Source organism: Caretta caretta, chromosome 2 (assembly GCF_965140235.1).
Source record: "Caretta caretta isolate rCarCar2 chromosome 2, rCarCar1.hap1, whole genome shotgun sequence".
NCBI classification, from domain to species: Eukaryota; Metazoa; Chordata; order Testudines; family Cheloniidae; genus Caretta; species Caretta caretta.
Genome location: NC_134207.1, coordinates 265,932,546 through 265,951,476, shown reverse-complemented (window position 1 = coordinate 265,951,476; position 18,931 = coordinate 265,932,546). Strand labels below are relative to the sequence as shown.

The following is an 18,931-nucleotide window of genomic DNA, read 5'->3' as shown; positions in this document are numbered from 1 at the left end:
ACCAGGTGTTCCATTCACAGCAGCCCCCCGCGGCCTCCTCGGCCTGGCTCAGCGCTCTGCCCCAAATGGCGTGGACCCCACGCTTCCCAGTGAACGCCCCCATCCCATCCTTCAGAACACCCTGCTGCCGCAAGGAGAATACGACCTCTCGGTCACCTCGCTTATACTCGGGGCGTGTTGACACTATGTGTTGATCTCGCCAGGCTGGCCTCAGCCTGTAGTGTGGACGCAGTCCAACAGAAGGGATTTCTCTGTCGACGGAGTGAGGATGGATCCGCACAGCTTTTTCACAGCTATTCTGACTTGACTTTGCCCCCTAAGCCAAAATAAAAACCTGGTCCAAACAGGATAGCACAGCTGTGGGGCGAGCAGCAGGCTCTTTCACAGCGGTTGGTAGTCACTCCAACCCCGCTCTCAGTTTTGCTGCCCAAATGCGATTAATGCTGAGGTTTGGGGTGTTCCGGGAATAACGAAGCCGGGAGGCCATCAATACCCAGTGCCATGTTTATCGCTTATTCCTACAGCAGTGCTTGGAGACCACGCCCCAGACTGGGGGCTCCTTGCCCATACCATGCTCCGAGGCGCTTGCAGACTAAACCAACAAACCAGACAGAGGGTGGAAGGGGAAGTGACTTGCCCAGGGACAAACAACTCATCAGTGGCAGAGCCAGGCATAGACCCCCCCAGCTCTGCTAAGTCTCCGTTGCCTAGCTCCTATTGACTCAAAGGTGTCGCGAATTGTTGACATGCGCAGTTCATTCTTAAAAATGCTCAAGAGACCAAATAACTGAACTTAGCCACACTGACTGTCTAAAGACAAAGCCGTACGATATGAAAAGGGGACACACAGACCCCCTCCTTCCGGGAAGCAGCTTGTACCAGGGCAGAACATTCATGTATTTTGCCAAATTTCCGATTTTTGGACTTGATTTTTGTGAAATGTTGTGGATACCGGACATGGGTGAACAGAACTGGGGGGGGAAGGAGCGTACTGCATTCAGGTAGCCTAGCTTCTCAACACTTAGATAAATCATGTCTGCTATATTAATACCATGCATCTAATAGTTACCAGTGTGGTGTACACTACCTCTAACATGTAGGTATCGGCGAACAGATCCTGAAGGAAAACCCACAGCCTGGATCCAAACAGCCCCAAGATTTGCAGGACGTTTCACAACCAGATCTTGATCCAGACTGCACAACTTGAGCTTCTTTGTGTATTAGGGGCATCATCATCCCCTTTCAGCCTTCACCCAACACTTGGGTAAGTCTTAATAAGTGGATAATCTAGCAACATCAATGGGCAAATTACTCACTGGGACAGTCCAGGCTTTTTGTTTTCCCCAAATTTCCTACGGTTACTACCCCTGGTGGAGCTGAACTGGTGAGAGCAACAGTGGGAAATGGGGCCAAAAGGCCTGCTGTAGGCAAGGAGAATGGCATCTGAGATCTATTGGTTTGCAGACCGAAACTGCAGCAGAACCAAGCAGTAGGAGAGGACTCTGGAAGTGGGGGATGGGGAGGCTGGCTCATGAGAGACAGTGCTGTCCAGTGGCTAGCGCACTGGGCTAGGGTTTGGGAGACCTGCTAGCCACCACTGTAATAAACAACAACTTGCTATGCTGCCCACAGAATGAAACAGCTGGAGAGCTAGCTCGTGGGGTGTTCTTTACTGGTGTTGTCTGGTGGCTAATGTCAGAGAGCACCTGGCTTCTAGTCCTGGCTCGGCCACAGACACCTGCTATGGTCTTGGGCAGCTCAAAAACTCTGTGCCTCGGTTTCCCCATCTACATAGTGGGAACAGCCCTTTCCACTGGCCTCCCAGGTGGGCTGGGAACATACATTCACTTTGACAGCTCCAGATAAAAGGGCTAAGTATTAATAAGATATTAATTTTAACCCAGCCCAGGACTGTTTAACACAAGGGATTCAGAGCAGAACATGCCTCTCTCCTTGAGCCTAGAAAGCCAGCCTGCTTTTCAACCGGCCTGAAAGGCTAGCTCACCCCCTCTCCCTCGAAGTCACTGGTCCAGACCTCATCCTCCTGAGGTCGATTATTATATTATGGCAGCTGTCAAGGACCATAGCAAGGATCAATACCCCATTGTGCTGAGCCCTGTGCAAACAGAAATAGAGAGACAGCCACTGGCTGGCCTCTAAGTGAGCTCCCGACATTTACTGGGAGGGAGACATTCCATCACTCTACAGGGATATTATCAAAACCAGGGCTACATCCTTTAGAGCAAAGTTTTCCCCCAGCTAAAGCCCGCTCTTTGCCCTGCACCCCAGAGGTGGCTGCATTCCGGGAGCGCTGTGTGTACATCGCATGAAAGCCTCTGTATGGACGTCATGTACCTGTTCGGACCCTGCCTAACCCAGTCTGCTCTCTCCTGCTTTGGGCTTTCCAGTCCAGACAGTATAAAACCTCACACGGCATCCTTCCCCCCTCTTCTCCTTTAAAAAACTCTCAGCTACTCAGGCTTGCATCACTTCCCCTGGGAAATCTAATTGCACGCATTGTCAGTAAGTGCTGCTTAAGACTTAGCCTATTCATCCCATTGCACAGACACACCCCCTTCCTATACTCACTCCATCCCCCTAAATAACCCTCTTCTGGATTTACAGCCTGGAAATATTGCTAGCCAGTTGGCATGTCTCCCGCATGTCAGCCAAGCTAGACGTATCGGGCCTGATCCACAGATCAGTGAAATCAATGGAAAGACTCCCCTGGACTTTCACAGGCCATTCAACTTTCTGCATGAGGCCAGGTCTTGCTGATCTTCTCTGAGGTCCCTCCAGTGTGAGTCCTCCTGCTTGAGGGCTCTGATTATTAGAGGTCAGGAGGAGACCTCACGTGGGAGGCAGATTATCCCACATCTGCTACTTTGGGGTTCTTACACCTTCCTCTGAACCCGTCTGGTGCTGGCCCCTGCCGGAGACATGGTACTGGACGATGGACCTCAGGTCTGATCCAGTCTGGTGATGTCGATGTGCCTCTTTTGATTCCATTTTAGGATATACGCAAGGCCTTGCTTCCTGAGGGTCCTAGATTCTATAGATAGGAAAATGTCCCTCCCTGCACCAAAGGAAGTGGGGTTCTGGACTCAAAACGTGAGTTCGGGTGGGGGTGTCATCTGTGTCTGTGCATGGGATTGTGTGCGGGGCTAGGCGTGTGTGTCGGTATGCATGTGTGTGCCACGAAAACGGCCATGCTCTGCCCTAGGAAATCACATGAGGGATTAAACAGCGGTGGCTGCACAGACTCTCCGGCAAATTACAGGCTACTGCAAGGATCGAGTTTCGTTTACCCTCCGGGAAAATATTATGGGCCAAGGAAGAAGAAAACATACTCTTTATATGGGGCAGTGAAGCTTTTACAAGTGCGGGGGGGGGGCTCGTGGGGGGGCAGTGAGCTCATGCGTCTGTGGCAGGAAATCATTATCTCCCCTGAAAAGGAGACGTTTTGTTGGGAGCCTGAAAACAGCCTCAGTGGTTCTTTGTACAGAGCTTTGCGCGTGTGCATATACACAGTGTGTGGGTGTAGAGACCCTTGGCAGGTGTCAGTCGGCCCAGCTCTGTCCAGTGGATCTCTGCCGATTTGTACCAGTCCTGGGCCTGGCCCACTATCCTATTTGCTAGCTGCGCGAGTGTGTTTTGTGTCAGGCTCTTTGTGCAACTCGGCTGTGTTTGTCCAGCACGGCGGTGGTGTCCTGCGGACTGTATGTGTCTGCATCAGTGTGTGTTGGTGTGCACAGCCAGGGCATCTCTTCTAGGAGCCGCATTTTCAAAAAAACTCAGGGCTCGGCACTCACAATCAGGGCCAGATTTTCAAGTCCTCTGCTTGCATGAGAAGTGCAGAGTCCGGCTGCAGCCAGCTGGCTGGGATCTGGGTCCCTCCTTCACTGTGTGGGAGGGTAACTGGATTACATGGGTCTGTGGCATGTGCTTTTGGGGCGAGGCCTGTCACTTACTCTGCACGTACAGCACCTAGCACGATGGACCTCTGCTCTCAGTTAGGGCTTGGGGGAATGTCGGGACCCTGGTACAGGGGAAGAGGGCACACAGAGCCTGGTGTGGGAGGAGGAGAAGGAATGGGAGCCCCCAGAGCTCCTGGCATGGGGCCGGGCAGGGAGTCCCAGAAACAGAGGGGGATGAGAGCGTTACATCGGGAGCTCATGGGGTGTGCACTGGGCCTATAGAAGCAATAAAGTGTGCAACCCTCTAGTGATAATAACAAAGAGTGTGTGTGTGCGTGTTACCCATTGCACCAGCCTTTAGGCCAGAATGCTACCAGCTGTTGCCAGCGGTGGGAGCCTGACATCAAGTGCCTTATGCCAGGCACGGGTGCCTTCTGCTGAGACAGCGTTGGCTCTCCCCTCTGTGGCCAGACTGCCAAGGTGTAAGCCAGGTGGGGCTGGGGGTGCATTGCTCCCAACCTCTACATGGGGGATTCCGTCTTTCCAACATGGGCTTTTACAGGGAGCTCTTATAAAGCCCCCTGCCTGCCTCCTGCCTTGAGTCCCTGCTGAGCACCCGAACCTTTGAGAGGTCTCTTTAAATAGCAGCAGGAGGAAAGTCCTGACCCCACCTCCACCCATAAAACCAGCTCATTAGGTTTCTGTCCACAATGAGAGAGAGACCCCAGAGATCAGGCAAAGATGGGTTATAAAAAGAACCCCTGCAGGCGATGGTCCTACACCCGGTGGTCACTAACAGAACCTTTGAGCTCACCCCACTGGGCTTGAGGCTTTCCTGTGTGGATCAAACTGTGTTTACTGGAGGCTAGCCGCCCGGAGCACCAGCATTCCCTCTCATGTCACGAGAGCTGAACATCCTCTGGGCTGGATGTCAGAGTGTTTAGCTGAGACCAATGGCCTGAGAGTGCTCAGCTCCTTGGAGGCCAGGGCCCTAGACTGGAATGTCCTCCGGACAAGCTCGGTGTCTTATCTGCGGGGGGCAACTCCATAAGCACCTAGGGTGATTGTATGGGCCTGATCCAAAATGCCCATTAAAGTCTTTGGAAGGGGAGTCTTTCCATTGCTCTACTGGGAGTTTGAGTCACAGGCTCTAATTCTCCGCTTGTGTCAACAGCCAAATGCCACCCAAGTCAAGGAAGCATTTACACCACCAGAGCATTTGGCCCACAGTTTTTAAGACACCACTATGATCATCTCTGGCCTGTGCATAACACAGGTCAGAGAATTTTGATAAGAAAGAAAGAAAGAAAGAAAGAAAGAAAGAAAGAAAGAAAGAAAGAAAGAAAGAAAAGGCTGGAAGGATAGATAGATAGATAGAGGGGGTGTATGGGGGTAGATAGATAGATAGATAGATAGATAGATAGATAGATAGATAGATAGAGGGGGTGTATGGGGACAGACAGATATTTTGATAGAGGGGGCATATGGGGGTAGATAGATAGATAGAGGGGGTATATGGGGGTAGATAGATTGATACAGGGGGTGTATGGGGACAGACAGACAGATAGATTGGTAGAGGGGGGTATATGGGAGTAGATAGATTGATAGAGGGGGTGTATGGGGTAGATAGATAGATTGATTTAAGGAAAAATCTCTCACTACCTGTTGGTAAAAATTAACAGGCCAAATTCATCCCTAGTGTAAAGCCATTGACAGATCCAGTGTTTACATCTTCTACAAACTGAATAATGACCCAGCTGACACCCCCTCACCCCAATCTCACCCAGCCTGACCAGCAGGACAGAGATGTGATTCTGCGGAGGGAGTTTCCCCCAAGTTTATAAAAGCAGCCCTTCGGAAACCAGTCTGAGCATTGCTCTGAAAACAAAAACACAAGTCACAAGTTCCCTAAGGGCTTTTTCGAAGCAGAGTCTTAACTAAAACCCCAGCCCCTCTTCACAGTCACCCCTGCACCAAGCAATTCCTCCCCAAAGAATGGTGTTATAACTGCTTCCTTTATTATATTTATTTTATGCCCCCCCAACAACAGCCCCTCCTCAACCAAACGAAAAATCTCCCTGCGTCACAACTAATAAGAATAGAAAAATGAAGCCATGCAATGTTAATTACCTCCTCAGGATATAGGAGGATAAACGCAGCTTTTACACGGGCTGACCGCATAATTACAGAGACCGGCTGCACAAAAATGTTAATTCCAGACCAGGAAACTGTTCCACATTAATCCTGACATGAAATTTACTGGAAAGAATGAATGGGGGACTCGCCTTGCTTGTCTCGCTCTCTCTCACACAGGGCTGGATCCTGCTCTCGCTCCCAGTCCCAATGGGGGCAAAACCAAAGCAGCTGTTAATGGCTCGACAGCCAGGAGATGGAGAGAGAGCCTCAGCGTCTTGCTCACCTGGGAGATCTCGAGCATTGTCCAGCACCAAAAAACCAGGACAGAGCTAAACACAGGCCACCAATGCGAGCAAAAGGCTGGTTCTGGTTCTGCTCAGAGAGAAGCAGCTGGACTCTCCTCTGACATAGACCAGGGCAGTTCCAGTGACTTTAGCTGAAGTTTGCAGGGAGGTAAGTGGTAGCCGATCCCACACCCAAACCCTTCCCCCTTTGCTCCAGTGAGGTCGGTGGCAAAATCCCCTCGATCTACTTCAAAAACTGAAGGATTGGGGCGGACCCACTGCGCTCTGTAATGCCCCACGGGTGTGTAAGCGGTGCAATCCGACAGCTCTAAAGCTTAGGAGTTTTATGCAACATCCCGGGGCTGCTCGTACCCTCAGCCCCCCTCCCCCTTTAAAATGCGAACCGGTTTCACTCACCCTTCCCTCCCCCGAGCAGAGAAACCGGGAAACTTTGACCTCTCTGGAGCCAGGGGGGGCGCTTCAGAGGAATCGCAGGGTCAGCCCGGGAAGGCAAAAATCCCCGTCCCCTTCCTCTAGAGTTCACAGCCCTCTTTCCTTGCACGCGGGGTGAGTGTGTGCGCGCGTGCAAGGCGCTGGGGGGGGGCGCGTGTGTGAAGCCTGGATTCCAAAGGCTGCAGCCCGATCCAAACCCGCTGATTCCCTCGGGGCCAGGCCGGGATCTCCCGAGACCTCCCCCAGCCCGGTGACCGCAAAGCGCCCCGGCAGCTCCAGGCTGGCAACCGGCCTGTGTCCGCCCCGGCCGGCGGACGGGGGGGCGAGGAGCGGGGCACTCACCTTGCCCGGGAACAGCTGGCACAGCAGAAGGAGGCAGAGAGGCGCCCCGGTCGGCTGCATCTCGGCTTCTCCGCCGTCCGTCGGTCTGTCTGTCCGGGCCGCCTCGCCCCCCCTGCCCGGTTGCAGTTAATAAGCAAATGCAGAGCTCGTGCCCCGGGGCTCGTCCTTTGATCCGGCGGATCTGTTGTTTGGAGGGGGGGGGGGGCCGCTGATGCAAACTTAAGAGAAACCCCGCATCTAGCAGTCCGGGGGGGGGGGGGGGTGGGGTGGATCTAGCAAAACAAAACAAAAAATCAAAAACGTTGCAGGAAAGGCGATTTGCTAAAAAAATAAACTCCCGCACAAAGCCGCAGCAGGGGGAGTTGTCGTGTCCGGCATCAGCCCCTACCCTGAAGTGAGACGGATCCAGATGCTCCAGCCACGGCTCCCGACCCCAGGGGAGCCGAGGGAGTCAGTCCAGGGCGAGCTTTGGCACAAGCGAGCCTCGCTCAGCCGCCCCCCTGCGCTCGGGGCCGGGGAGAGCCGGGATCCGAGCCTCCTCCCCGAGGGGAGCCAAGGACGCTCCTTTGCAAGAAGGGACCTGGCGGAGTTTGCTTTGCTAGCAGGAGCCGCGGCGGCTGGAAATGCCTCTGTGTGTGTGTGTGTGTGAGAGGAGGGCTGTGATGTGAGTCTCCTTGGCCCTACCCCTCCCAGGATCTGTGCCGGCTGCCACCTTCTCCCGCCCCTCTCCGTGTCTGTCTCCTCTCTTTTCCATGCAGACATGAAAGAGGGAAGGGACCCAGGATGAAAGAGGGGAGGGAGCAACAAGCGGGGAGGGGTGGAGAGAAGAGAGAGATCATACATTTTTAAAAGTTACAGGGGGGAGGGGGCGGGTTTCAGCCCCTTGATTGGCTACCGAGCGGCAGAGGGGGCAGGTTTCTGCTCTGGGACTGGCCGAGAGCAAGAAGGGGTCGTAAATCTTCCCAGCGAGTCTGGTGGGGAGGAAGGGAGCTGACAGCTTCCCAATTCCTGGAGCCGAAAAGCACTCCCAGACCTGATCACCACCGGCCTTTGTTGTGTAATCGACGCCCTCGCCTTCCGGGTCTAGCCTGGGGAGAGATGGGCTCCTCTTAACCCAGAGCTAAGGCTCCCGAACTTTGGATCCCCCTAGATTTGTGTATGCACGTTACACACACACACACACACACACACAACTGCACATAAGCACTGACACGCACACATGCCATCTACAGTTTTTAATGCACGGGAAGATTAGGCATGGATGCCCATTGCTTACTTGGCAAGGAGGTGGAAGCCCTTAATTAAATCAAAGCCAGCTTGGGTGGCACTGTAAGGCAGTATTTCTCAAGGACCAGTCTGTGGACTGGCGCTGGTCCCTGAGATCTCCCCGACGCAGTTTCGGAAGGCAGCAAGCCCGTCCCGGTATCAAAAAGGTTGAGAAATGCCGCTCTAAAGTCGGTTTCAGGGTAGCAGCCCTGTTAGTCTGTATCCGCAGAAAGAACAGGAGGACTTGTGGCACCTTAGAGACTAACCCATTTATTAGAGCATAAGCTTTCGTGAGCCCACTGCTGCTCACGGCACAGTGGGCCCTGTAAATACTTCCTTAGCATCAGGAGCTTTGCAAAGGTTGCCCAAGTGGAAGGCCTCGCCAACCTGTCGGGGAAAGAGAGCGTGGGCACCGCACTGTGTAGCCACCGGCCACCCGTGCTGGGCTGCACAAATAGACACAGGGGCCCGAGGCCGACTGCAGTGTGTAGCCCGACCCTGCGTTGCATCCACCCGTGTCAGCTGCCTGCCACCAGCAGAGACACGGCTACTGGTGGTGATGATGTTACGTTCGCGCCTAGACGCTCCAGCTGGGACTGGGGCCCTGGTGGTGCCGGGTGCTGTACACACACATAGGAAGGGATGGGACTTGCCCTGCCCACTGGGCCACACGGCCATCGCCCTAGCCTGGCGCTAGTCTCATTGAGCTGGCCTGAACGGCACGCGAGACCTCCCCTATCTAGCAGAAGGAGCGACGGCCTCTTGGGTCCACAGAGTCCGTTGGCCGCCACTGCTGTCCATCCCTGATGCGGTGGTGGATCGCAGGGAGATCCCAGGCCTCCCACCGCAGCCTCTCGCCTGGTCCCCCAGAGTCACTGTCGTTCTCTTTTGGTTCGGATCATAAGACTTTGGTCATTTCTGATCATCTTAGCGCTAGCTGGAGAGAGGCAACCGGGGCCCAGCCTGTAGGGCAGAGGGCTGGGAGTCCGGAGATGGTGTCGGGGGGTCTGTTTCTGACGCTGAACTTGGGCCAGCCACGTCACCTCACCTACTTTATCTGTCTTGCCTGTTATAGGCTGTAAGCTATTTGGGGCGGAGACTGCCCCTTGCTATGTGTCTAGACAGCCCCTACCCTGGCAGGGTCCCAATTTCAGGAGGGGCCTGAAGGTACCACTAAGCTTTCTTCCACGCCACTTCAGACATTGGAGTAGGAAGTCCAAAGAAAGGGCAGAGAGCAAAGCGACGGAAGGCGATCCGCGAGAATGCTGTGGGGTGGAGTAAGAAGGTGGCTTTTCCGCTAAAACCACTGATCTGCGGGGATTTCTCTTGTGATTAATCACGTTGCTCTTGTCGACTCTTTCAGTTAGCATAAGGATGGGTTGGTTTTTTTCCAAATCCCGGTGTTACAATTATCCTGTTGGAGATGTCAGGCTGAGATCTGCTCTCCCATCACCGGCTAGATACTCGCGGGGGCGGGGGGTGGGGGGGATGCAGAGCACTGAGGCTCTCTATTCAGCCAGAGGAAAGGAACAGCATCGGAACCTGTGGCACAAGCTGCCCGGAGCTTGCAGGAGCTTCCTCTCCTCGTCCTCTCCATCTAGGTACAAGTACATCCCCCGCTGCACGAGAGTTAACGCCTTGATCTCCATTTTACAGATGGGAGCGCCGGCCCAGAGCCTCGCAGGTCGTGAGGTGCCCATCTCCCATTGAAATCTGGGCCAAGGGACTTGCCCAGGGTCACTCAGTGAGACTGTGGCAGAGTACGGACTTGAATGCGGGTTTCCTGAGACATAGGCAGGTGCCCTTGCCACCGGCCCATTCTTCCTCTCCCAAAGTCTCTCATCCTTAGTCCGCTCAGTACGTGGCCACTCAGTTAAGCCTGCCAGTTGTGGTGCTAATGGTTTAACTGATTTGGAGACAGTCCACTGGGAATATGCTAGAGACCCACCAAACTCATTCCACTCATGGCCCTGAACAGCTGTCAGATGGGCACAGCTTTGGATAACTTGAGATGGAATTCTCATAAGAACGGCCAGCGTGGGTCAGAGCAAGGGTCCATCTAGCCCAGTGTCCTGTCTTCCGACAGTGGCCAGTGCCCGGTGCCCCAGAGGGAAGGAACAGAACAGGGCAATTATTGAGCAATCCATCCTGACAGTCAGAGGGTTAGGGACATCCAGAATGTGGGTTTGTGTCCCTGGCCATCTTGGCTAATAGTCACTGCTAGACCTATCCTCCTTGCCCCCTGCCTTTATTTCCCAGGTGAAGTGAGCTGGAGCTCACGAAAGCTCATGCTCAAATAAATTGGTTAGTCTCTAAGGTGCCACAAGTCCTCCTTTTCTTTTTGCGAACACAGGCTAACACGGCTGCTACTCTGAAACCTTTCCCATAGATGTTTCCATCCTGCTGTTGGAGAGGCGCTAACAAAGGGAGGGCTGCTCCCACTGACCTTCTTCTCTGCAGCTTGAGCAGGAAATGAAATCCTGTGTGGACGTAGCTCAATGATTTCAATAGTAGAAACGCTCCGGAGCTAACAACACCTCAAACCTTGGCTGTGGATCCAGATCCCAGCTTTGTTATGTCTAGTGTTGTAGCACCCGAGAGCCCTTGCCATGGAACAGGATCCTATTGCACTGGGCGCAGCTCAAACACAGAACACAAAGACAGTCCCTGCTGCAAGGAGCTTACAATTTAGGTATCAGACAAGAGACAACAGATGGAGCCAGACCAACCGAGGGGGAGCACAAGGAAACAATGAAACAGTATTCATCAGTGTGACAGGCAGTGGACTCTGCATGCCGGCAGCCTAACAGCTGTCAGGTATTTTGCAGGCATCTCCGGGGAGGAGAGTTTTAAGGAGAGATTTGAAGGAGGATAACGAAGTAGCCTTGTGGATGATTACAAGGAGCTCCTCCCAAGAACAAGGCGCAACGTGGGAGAAGCCATGAGGCTTTACAGCTCACAGGCAAACAACAAGGGGTTAAATTCCAGCTCTGAGACCCCTTTTCATCCCCTTGTCTGCTACCAACCAAAAACAAGAGAGAGAGAAAAGGGGGAATTAATAAAATCTAAAACAAACAAACCAACAACTCCCTACCCCAATCCGAGCTATGATGCCCCCAAAAAAGAGAAGTGCAGGAGACTCCATGAAATCCCCTAAAGGACTTTGATATTGCTATAGATTTTTATGAGTCAAGGACCCAGATACTAGGGTGATGGGCAGGGATAAATAGAAAGATCGATACGAGAGATTTTTTTTTTTTTTTAAATCAGGGTTTCATTGAGCTCACTCCATCTCAATAGCTCACGCTTAACATTTAGCCCTTTGCAAGGGAGGCTGTCAAAGCACCAGGCAAACAATAACGATCGACAATCATGGTGCTCTTAGAGGTAGGCACTGCTGGGGAAACTGAGGCACAGCCAGGCTCAGCAATTGGCCATGGTGTGGCGTTGGCAACGTCCAGGCAGCTGATGCGCCGGGGCTACTCCTTGGTACACTCGTCAGAACACCAGTTACTTTGGGCTGTCCTCTTTGTTTCATTGTAGCCACCTTGTGTCTCCGATCCTCGGCTGCTCACCCCACCAACTTGCCCTCAAACAACAAAAAGTGGGGCAGGTTCAATCATGTGTTCAATGTGTTTAAAACGTCTCAGTGCAGGGGCCCAGCTGAACAGGGGCCCTGAGCTGCACAGAGAGAATAAGCTGCCCTCGTTCATTAGGGGAGGTGCAACAGACAATGCTGAGAAATGGGTTTCCCAGCGAAAGCATCCGAGTCCAAATGCTGGTGGTGGTCACGGAGCCCCCGATCCTTATGCCCAGGGAATTCCCGCGGTCCCTTCCTGTGCGTGGCAGGCGTTACACCAGGGGTGCTGCTGCTGACAGATGCACAGCGTTGCTGAATGGCACAATGCCTGCCTCTGCTTCCCCAGACTGTCCAGACAGCTGTGCACGGGGGCGTCTCCTGTCCACATCTGCCCACGCCTGAACACAGTGGGTCTCCGACCGGCTCTGCCCCCTAGGAACACAGGAGACATTCATCTGGCTTGCAACAGGCTATCAGGTGAACCTGCTCCCGCTTCCCCATCATCACTGCCAGCTCCCTGCTCCTCCTGCAGCCCCATCTCCTCCTTTCCACCACCCTGCAGGCCTGATTCTGAGCTCACACCAGTGCCGATCAGGAGAGACTCCACTGGCGTGACCCCATGGAGATCTGAATCAGGCCCTGGGTACCTAAAATCAGCCCCAGCCCAAGCCCTCCTGCTCTGAGCCCTGTACCTCAAAGCCACACTCCCAGCCCCAGCGCCCCAGCCCCATGCGTGTGGCAGAATAGCCTATTGTATCAGCCATCTCGTTCCTTCCCTCTTTGGCTCTCACTCTGGGACGTGGGATCCCGATAGCTGAACACAGCAAGTCCAGTGTACCCCAATCTGTGGCAGGCATCGATACCTAATGCTTCTGTGGGAGCACCACCATAATGCCCCGATGCAGTGTTGTAAGGAGCAGAGGAGTAATTCCTTCCTGACCCTCTTTGGTGCTCATCTCCTCCCCTGAAGCATGGCACTTAATGGGTCATTTTTGCATTCCAGATATACCAGTCCTGTGACTTTTCCCTCTGCCCCTTGGCAATTAGCAATGCTGAAAGAGACCTAGCAGTGATAGCTGGCTAAGTGTTTGCCATGGCAGGAAAACAAAGCCAATGTGAAGGAGTACTTGTGGCACCTTAGAGACTAACCGGTTGTTACTCTGAAAGCCAATGTGGTTTTGGTTCACATGCATGGAGGAAATGGCTAAAGAGATGATCGCCAGCACTACCGGGACTATACTTATAATGGGAGGGAGTATTAACTAGTGGGTAGAACAGGGGACGGGGAGCTGGAACGCCTGGGCTGTATTTCCAGCTGTGACACCTGGGAAAAGCCACTAAAGCACTCTGGGCCTCAGTTGCCCCTTTTACAAAATGCAGATACATAACCCAGGGAGAGGGCTTGCGAGGCTTCAGCCACGATGACTGTCACGTGCTTTGAGCTCCCAGAAGGAAGTTGAGGCATTGGAAGGAACTCAGAAACACTCAGCACACACGATTCAGGAGCTAAAGAGATCATTTTAGGGTTGGGGAAGGTTAACAGAGCTAAAGGCCTGAACCTTATTGGTGCAGAGCGCTGGCTGCTCCTCTTGAAGTCACTGGGAGTGTCAGCTGCTCAAGCCCTCACAGGAGTAGGCCCTACATTTCTTAGGCTTGTGACCTCTTTGGGGCATGACCCATCTTTTACTATCTGTATATACAGCACCTCGTGCGAGGGGACCCTGCTCGTGGCTGGGGCCTCCCGATGCACCCATAATTCAAATGGCAGTCCTAATCCACTTGTGCAACTTGGCCAAATGCTGCGTGTGGTGATTCAGAACCCTAATACTTAGCAATCAGGTAGCAATGGCCATCTGTAGCTAGGAAGCTGCTTGACTAAGGGAAACTGAGGCGCACTGCGGGAAAGTGCCTTGCTCAATGTCCCACACAGAGCGAGTCAGTGGGAAACGGAACCCGGGCGGCCTGAACCCCAGAAAGGAAAGCAAAGGGGCTGCGGAAATCTATAAGTATTTGACTGTTGTAGGGAGGGCAAGGCTGGTCTTGGGGATGGGTGACCACCTTGGTATGCATCCAATGAAGTGAGCTGTAGCTCACGAAAGCTCATGCTCAAATAAATTGGTTAGTCTCTAAGGTGCCACAAGTACTCCTTTTCACCTTGGTTGGAGGTGCCGTCCAAATGCTGCAAGTTGGCAGGCCTGGGCTGCCAGAGCGGGGGTCAGTGCAAGCGAGCCCGGGGCTGGAGAACACGGCCAGCCGGGCCGGGGGTGGGTGATGCCCCCTGGAGCTGCCCTGTTGGCGGAGAAGGGCTCTCCCCCGTGAAACCAATGGGCCAGCCCCTGGGTCCCCCCTTCCTGCGGGCACAGTGGTCAGGGGTGTTTGGCTGGGGCAGCTCCTGGGCTCAGAAACTCTTCCCTGTGCAGCCCTTCCCACAGGCAATGGGGGTAGAAACTTCACTTCCCCCAGCGAGGGTAGCTGGTCCATGGAAGTGTTCTCCCATAGGCCTAGCTGCGTCTACACAGGGTGTGGAGGGGTGTCAGGGCGGCCTGGCTGCCTGCGCAGAAAGGTGGATTTCTCACACCCTCAGCCCCCGAGCGGCTTAGACCAGGCCCCAGCCCCCCTCCTCCCACAGCCAGCACCAGCTGAATGGAAAGTTGTTGAGTGAATTAGTGCAATTGCCTTGCAGGGGAATCTTGCTTCCTGCTCTTTCAACCCCAGCCGGGCGGTGAGGGAGATCAAAGGCTGCTGCTACTGTCCGTCTGGCAGGATTAATGTCCTCGGGTCCTGGGGATGCCTCCCTTTGGTGTGTGGGGAATCCGCGTGGGAGGGACAGGGGCATCTCTTTATCCAGAGGAGCAGGAGTTAGGCCGGCTGCAGAGGGCGCCCCCCTACCCCCGCAGCACCCGCGTGCACCACCCAGTGTCCTGGCTACTCTGGCATGCGGGTAAAGGGCTCCGTCTGCATGGCACTGGTTCAGCCCCAGCTATGGCAGCACTGGGCACTGGTGTCGGCTAAGCCTGGCAGGCCAGGTCTGGACACAGCAGGGGTGGGAGACATGGCCTTTCCTAGAGCCGATGGCATGGCTGGGGCCAGTGGAAGTGGGTAGACAACCTGGGGGACCCCACACACAGGGGAGGGGATGCAGTGATCGTATCTAGAGGCATCAAGAGCCAGTGTCTAGACAGTGGCGGGGGTTGGGGGGTGTGTGTGTAAGACAAGAGTGAGGGCTGGTTCCCTGGGCTGTGTCTGCTTTCGTACAGCGGTCTCATGTGCAGGCAGCCGTCGCCCTGCCGAAGGAACCCCGGGGAGATGGGGGAGGACAGCCTCCCGCGAGCCATGGGTCTGGGGGAAATGTTGCAATTGGGAAATCTATTCTAACTGGGGGGTGGCTGAGTTGGGGTGCTCAGCTGGCCCTGTGGAACCCCTGTGCCCCCCTGGCAGTAACACCCCAGAGCCGCTGTCCTGGAGCTCCCCTCCCAGAACGCTTCCTCCCAGCCTTCCCCTCCAGAACCAGCCGAGGCAATCAGACCTTGCAGCTCTAGCCCCTGGTGGTCACAGCCAGACCCTCCTCTCCCGTGGTGGGCAGGGGTTCCAGAAACACACACTCCAATGCCACCCTGCAGCATTGAAACCCCTGTAAATCACCCTGAGCCTGTCTTGAAACCCTCCCAACAGGAGAGCCCCCCCCACACTTTGGTACAGGCCTCCCCTTCTCCCCCAGCTCCCTGAGCTCCATCTCCAAGGATGCCTTTCCACACACAAAACTCAGAGGGAGGCAATTACCCAGAACCACTCCTGCCTCCCCCCGCCAAATAACCCCACCCATCCCCCTTCTCATTGCTCCACCTGCCCCACTTAGAGCCCCTTCCCCCTCTCACTCAGGGGCTCCCATGTATATCCCTTGAGTTCAGGAGTCTCCTTTCCTTGCCAGCTCGAGCCCTGATGGCTTGGATGACGTCTCTTATTGCCCTAGTAATACTTTGCATTTGAGCAGGGCTTTTCAAATAGGGAGAATCATTATTAGCCCCATATTACAGGTGGGGAAACTGAGGCAGAGACTCTCACCAAGTATGGGCACAATGACCTTAAACTGGGGGGCACAAAGCACAGGGCAAAGCCAGAGTGAAATAACCATGCAGCAGCGGGATGGGGGAGTAAAAGACACATTCTGCTCCAGTGTGAGAAGGAGATTGGCTCCGATTCGCTGACATGATGGCCATTATTAATGATCACAGTAGCACTGGCATGCCGCTGTTGGGATCAGCGCCCCATGGCGCAAGGTGCTGTATGTACATGTCCTGAGGGAGTGTCCCGAGCCTAAACGGTTTACAGTTTAAGTAGGCGAGGCAGAGGAAGGGTGGGGAAGGACAGAGGCTCAGAGATGGGAAGTGACGAAAGGGTAGCCAGGGCTCCAGGCGGAAAAGAGTCAGGGCGAAGGGAGACGAGTGCCTGGCACACCGAATACAATGGGGCAGCCCGGTGGAGCAGAGCTGTGTGTGTCTCTAATGCAGACACCGCGTAGGGACAGCTCTCAGACCAGGGCGGCCCTTTGATTTCAGCCTGATGCTAGAAAACTCACACGTCCAGTCCCCTCAAAGGCCCTTTGTTGCCATCTTGACATTGTCCTGACATTCGGGGGCTGGTTGTAAAGATGTGGATTGTAGGCTCTGGCTCCTGCCCTCCTGCTGGCCCTTTGTCTCCCTGTTGCAATTGCTCCCTGGGAGAAGATGGCAATGAAGACAAGGCCTTTTTTGGAGGGGGGTGGGAGGGAGATCAAGAGATGGAGAAGACCAGTTAGCTCCAATCCTGTCCCTTGGGACCACTGCAAGTTCTTCGCTGCCCTCTCCAGTGCTGTACTTCCCTCTTCCTTGGAAAGAAAGAATTAGCTACGTTCATGGAGGATAGACCCATCAATGGCTATTAGCCCAGATGGCTAAGCCTCTGGCTGCCAGATGCTGGGACTGTACAACAGGGGATGGATCACTCAGTAATGCCCTGTTCTGTTCATTCCCTCTGATGCATCTGGCATTGGCCACTGTCGGAAGACAGGATTTTGGGCTAGCTGGCCCTTTGGTCTGACCCACTATGGCTGTTCTGATGGTTTAAAACTACACCCTCGTCAGCTCTGCCCCGACCTGTATCGCTGATCTCAGCTTGTATCTCCTCCCTGCCAATGATTCCAGCCCCACTGTCCCCTTCCTGCCTCCTCCTCCACTGCCTGGCGTTTGGAGCCGCATGGAGAAAGGCGATTTGCCGAGCACGGCATGATATGACGGCCACACCGATGTGCGCGGCGTGGTGCTCTTCCCAGCCAGTGGGTGGCGCTGCGTATATCTAGCTGCCTGCCTGTGCACGACTGTACAGCTGTGTACGCACGAAGAATGAAGGGAGAACTCAAATCTCTTCAATCAGCCCCCTCCCGTGCAGCAAGGGAGATTTGGGATAGAGATTGGGGAAAACTTTTGAAAGACAACAATAGTTAAAACACGGGAACAGGTTACCCAGGGGGGTTACAGAATGCCCAGCACTGGAGCTTTTCCAGACCGGGTTAGGTGAACACCTGGCAGGGATGATCTAGGTATATATTTGCTCCTGGACTACATGATCTCTTGAGGTCCCTTCCAGCCGTAAATTTCTAGGATTCTCCAGGTCCACCTTGGCCACTGCAAATGGGTTGAGGTAGAGACTGCCAGGTGTTACATTATGTCTTACACACGAAGACTCACAATGTGCCTATGGGGAAAGAAGCATTATTTTCTATTTGGCAGAGGGGTTAAGGGACTTGCCCAAGGCCAGTGTCGGAGCTGGGATTAGAACCCTGAAGTTCCTGGCTCCCAGTTCCATGCTCTAGAAAACGCATCCTCCAGAAGCTATTCCCTGGAGCTAGACGATGGGGCTTTAAGCATCTCATGGGGACCCCGTTCCTCAGGCAGGATCCAGCTCACGGTCCGTTCCTCCTTCAGGGAAAGCGTGGCTGGATCCCGGGCTCTCCTTCTGCCCCTCTCCCAGCCCCTCTGACTCTGGTTTGATCTGCGAAGCAATTGGGACAAGGCCTCTCCGGCTGAGAGCTGTTAGCTGTGGTGAACCACAGGGACATTTAAATCAGCTACTAATACATGCATGGGCCCGCGTGTGCCATACATGTGATTAGATCTCCATCCTCAGCGGGGTCCCCCGGCTTGAGCCTACCAAACCCCGTTACCTACCGGCACTATGCACTGAGACACCCAGCCACCCCTACAGGTGCGCGCACATTCCTGCAGCGTCTATAGGACCCAACTGAGATCCGAGCCCCCTGGGGATAGGTGCTGGACATACACATAGTGAGAAATTGCCCCTGCCCCAAAGGGTTTGGAGTCTAAACAGACAAAGGGGGTGAGGGAACGAGGCACAGAAAGGGCCCCAAGGGCCAACAGCAGTAAGAGAGCTCAGGTTTCCAAAGCCCCAGGCCAGTGCCCTACCCCCTAGCCTATACTGCCTCTACTGGTCCTAGCCCTGCACACGTTTTTGGGGGTGTGCACACTGAAATCGATGGCAGCTGCACCTGCTGACAGGAGGGCTGGATTGGGTGCTGTACCTGGACACGTTTGTCAATGGGGCTGGCCAGATTCAGCTCTCAGTTATATCCCACTGACTGCACGAGGGACACCGAGGTCAGCGTCTGGCCCAGCACGGGGTCCTTTGGCAGTACCCCATTCCCTCTCTCTCGGGCAGCCACTGCTTCTGCCTCTCCACCTTGTCTCCCTAAGGCTGGGAGAACTTTTCCCCTTATGCTTCAGTAGGAATCCATTTACTACGGTACTCCCAGCCTCACTCCAGTGCAGCTTTGGAGTCCGTACAGCAACACAGAAAAGGCTTCTCTGCCTCAGTTTCCCCTGGCCACTCGGATCACCAAACTACAAGCCCTTGGCTTTCACACACACCATGCAGCCCCTGGTTTCAGTGTGTCGGCACTA

The 18,931-nt window shown here is 54.3% G+C and overlaps 1 protein-coding gene across 1 annotated transcript in view; it reads right to left on the bottom strand.

Annotated features, from left to right (window-relative positions):
* The window catches only part of LOC125631130 (tumor necrosis factor receptor superfamily member 16-like), a 45,514-nt gene extending 38,127 nt beyond the window's left edge, over nucleotides 1–7,387 (bottom strand). The window contains exon 1 of the mRNA XM_048837356.2: nucleotides 7,133–7,387. Coding sequence (XP_048693313.2) covers nucleotides 7,133–7,192 — 60 coding nt within the window. The 5' untranslated portion in view covers nucleotides 7,193–7,387. The remainder of the gene's footprint in view (nucleotides 1–7,132) is intronic.
* Between the last annotated feature and the right edge of the window lie 11,544 nt (nucleotides 7,388–18,931).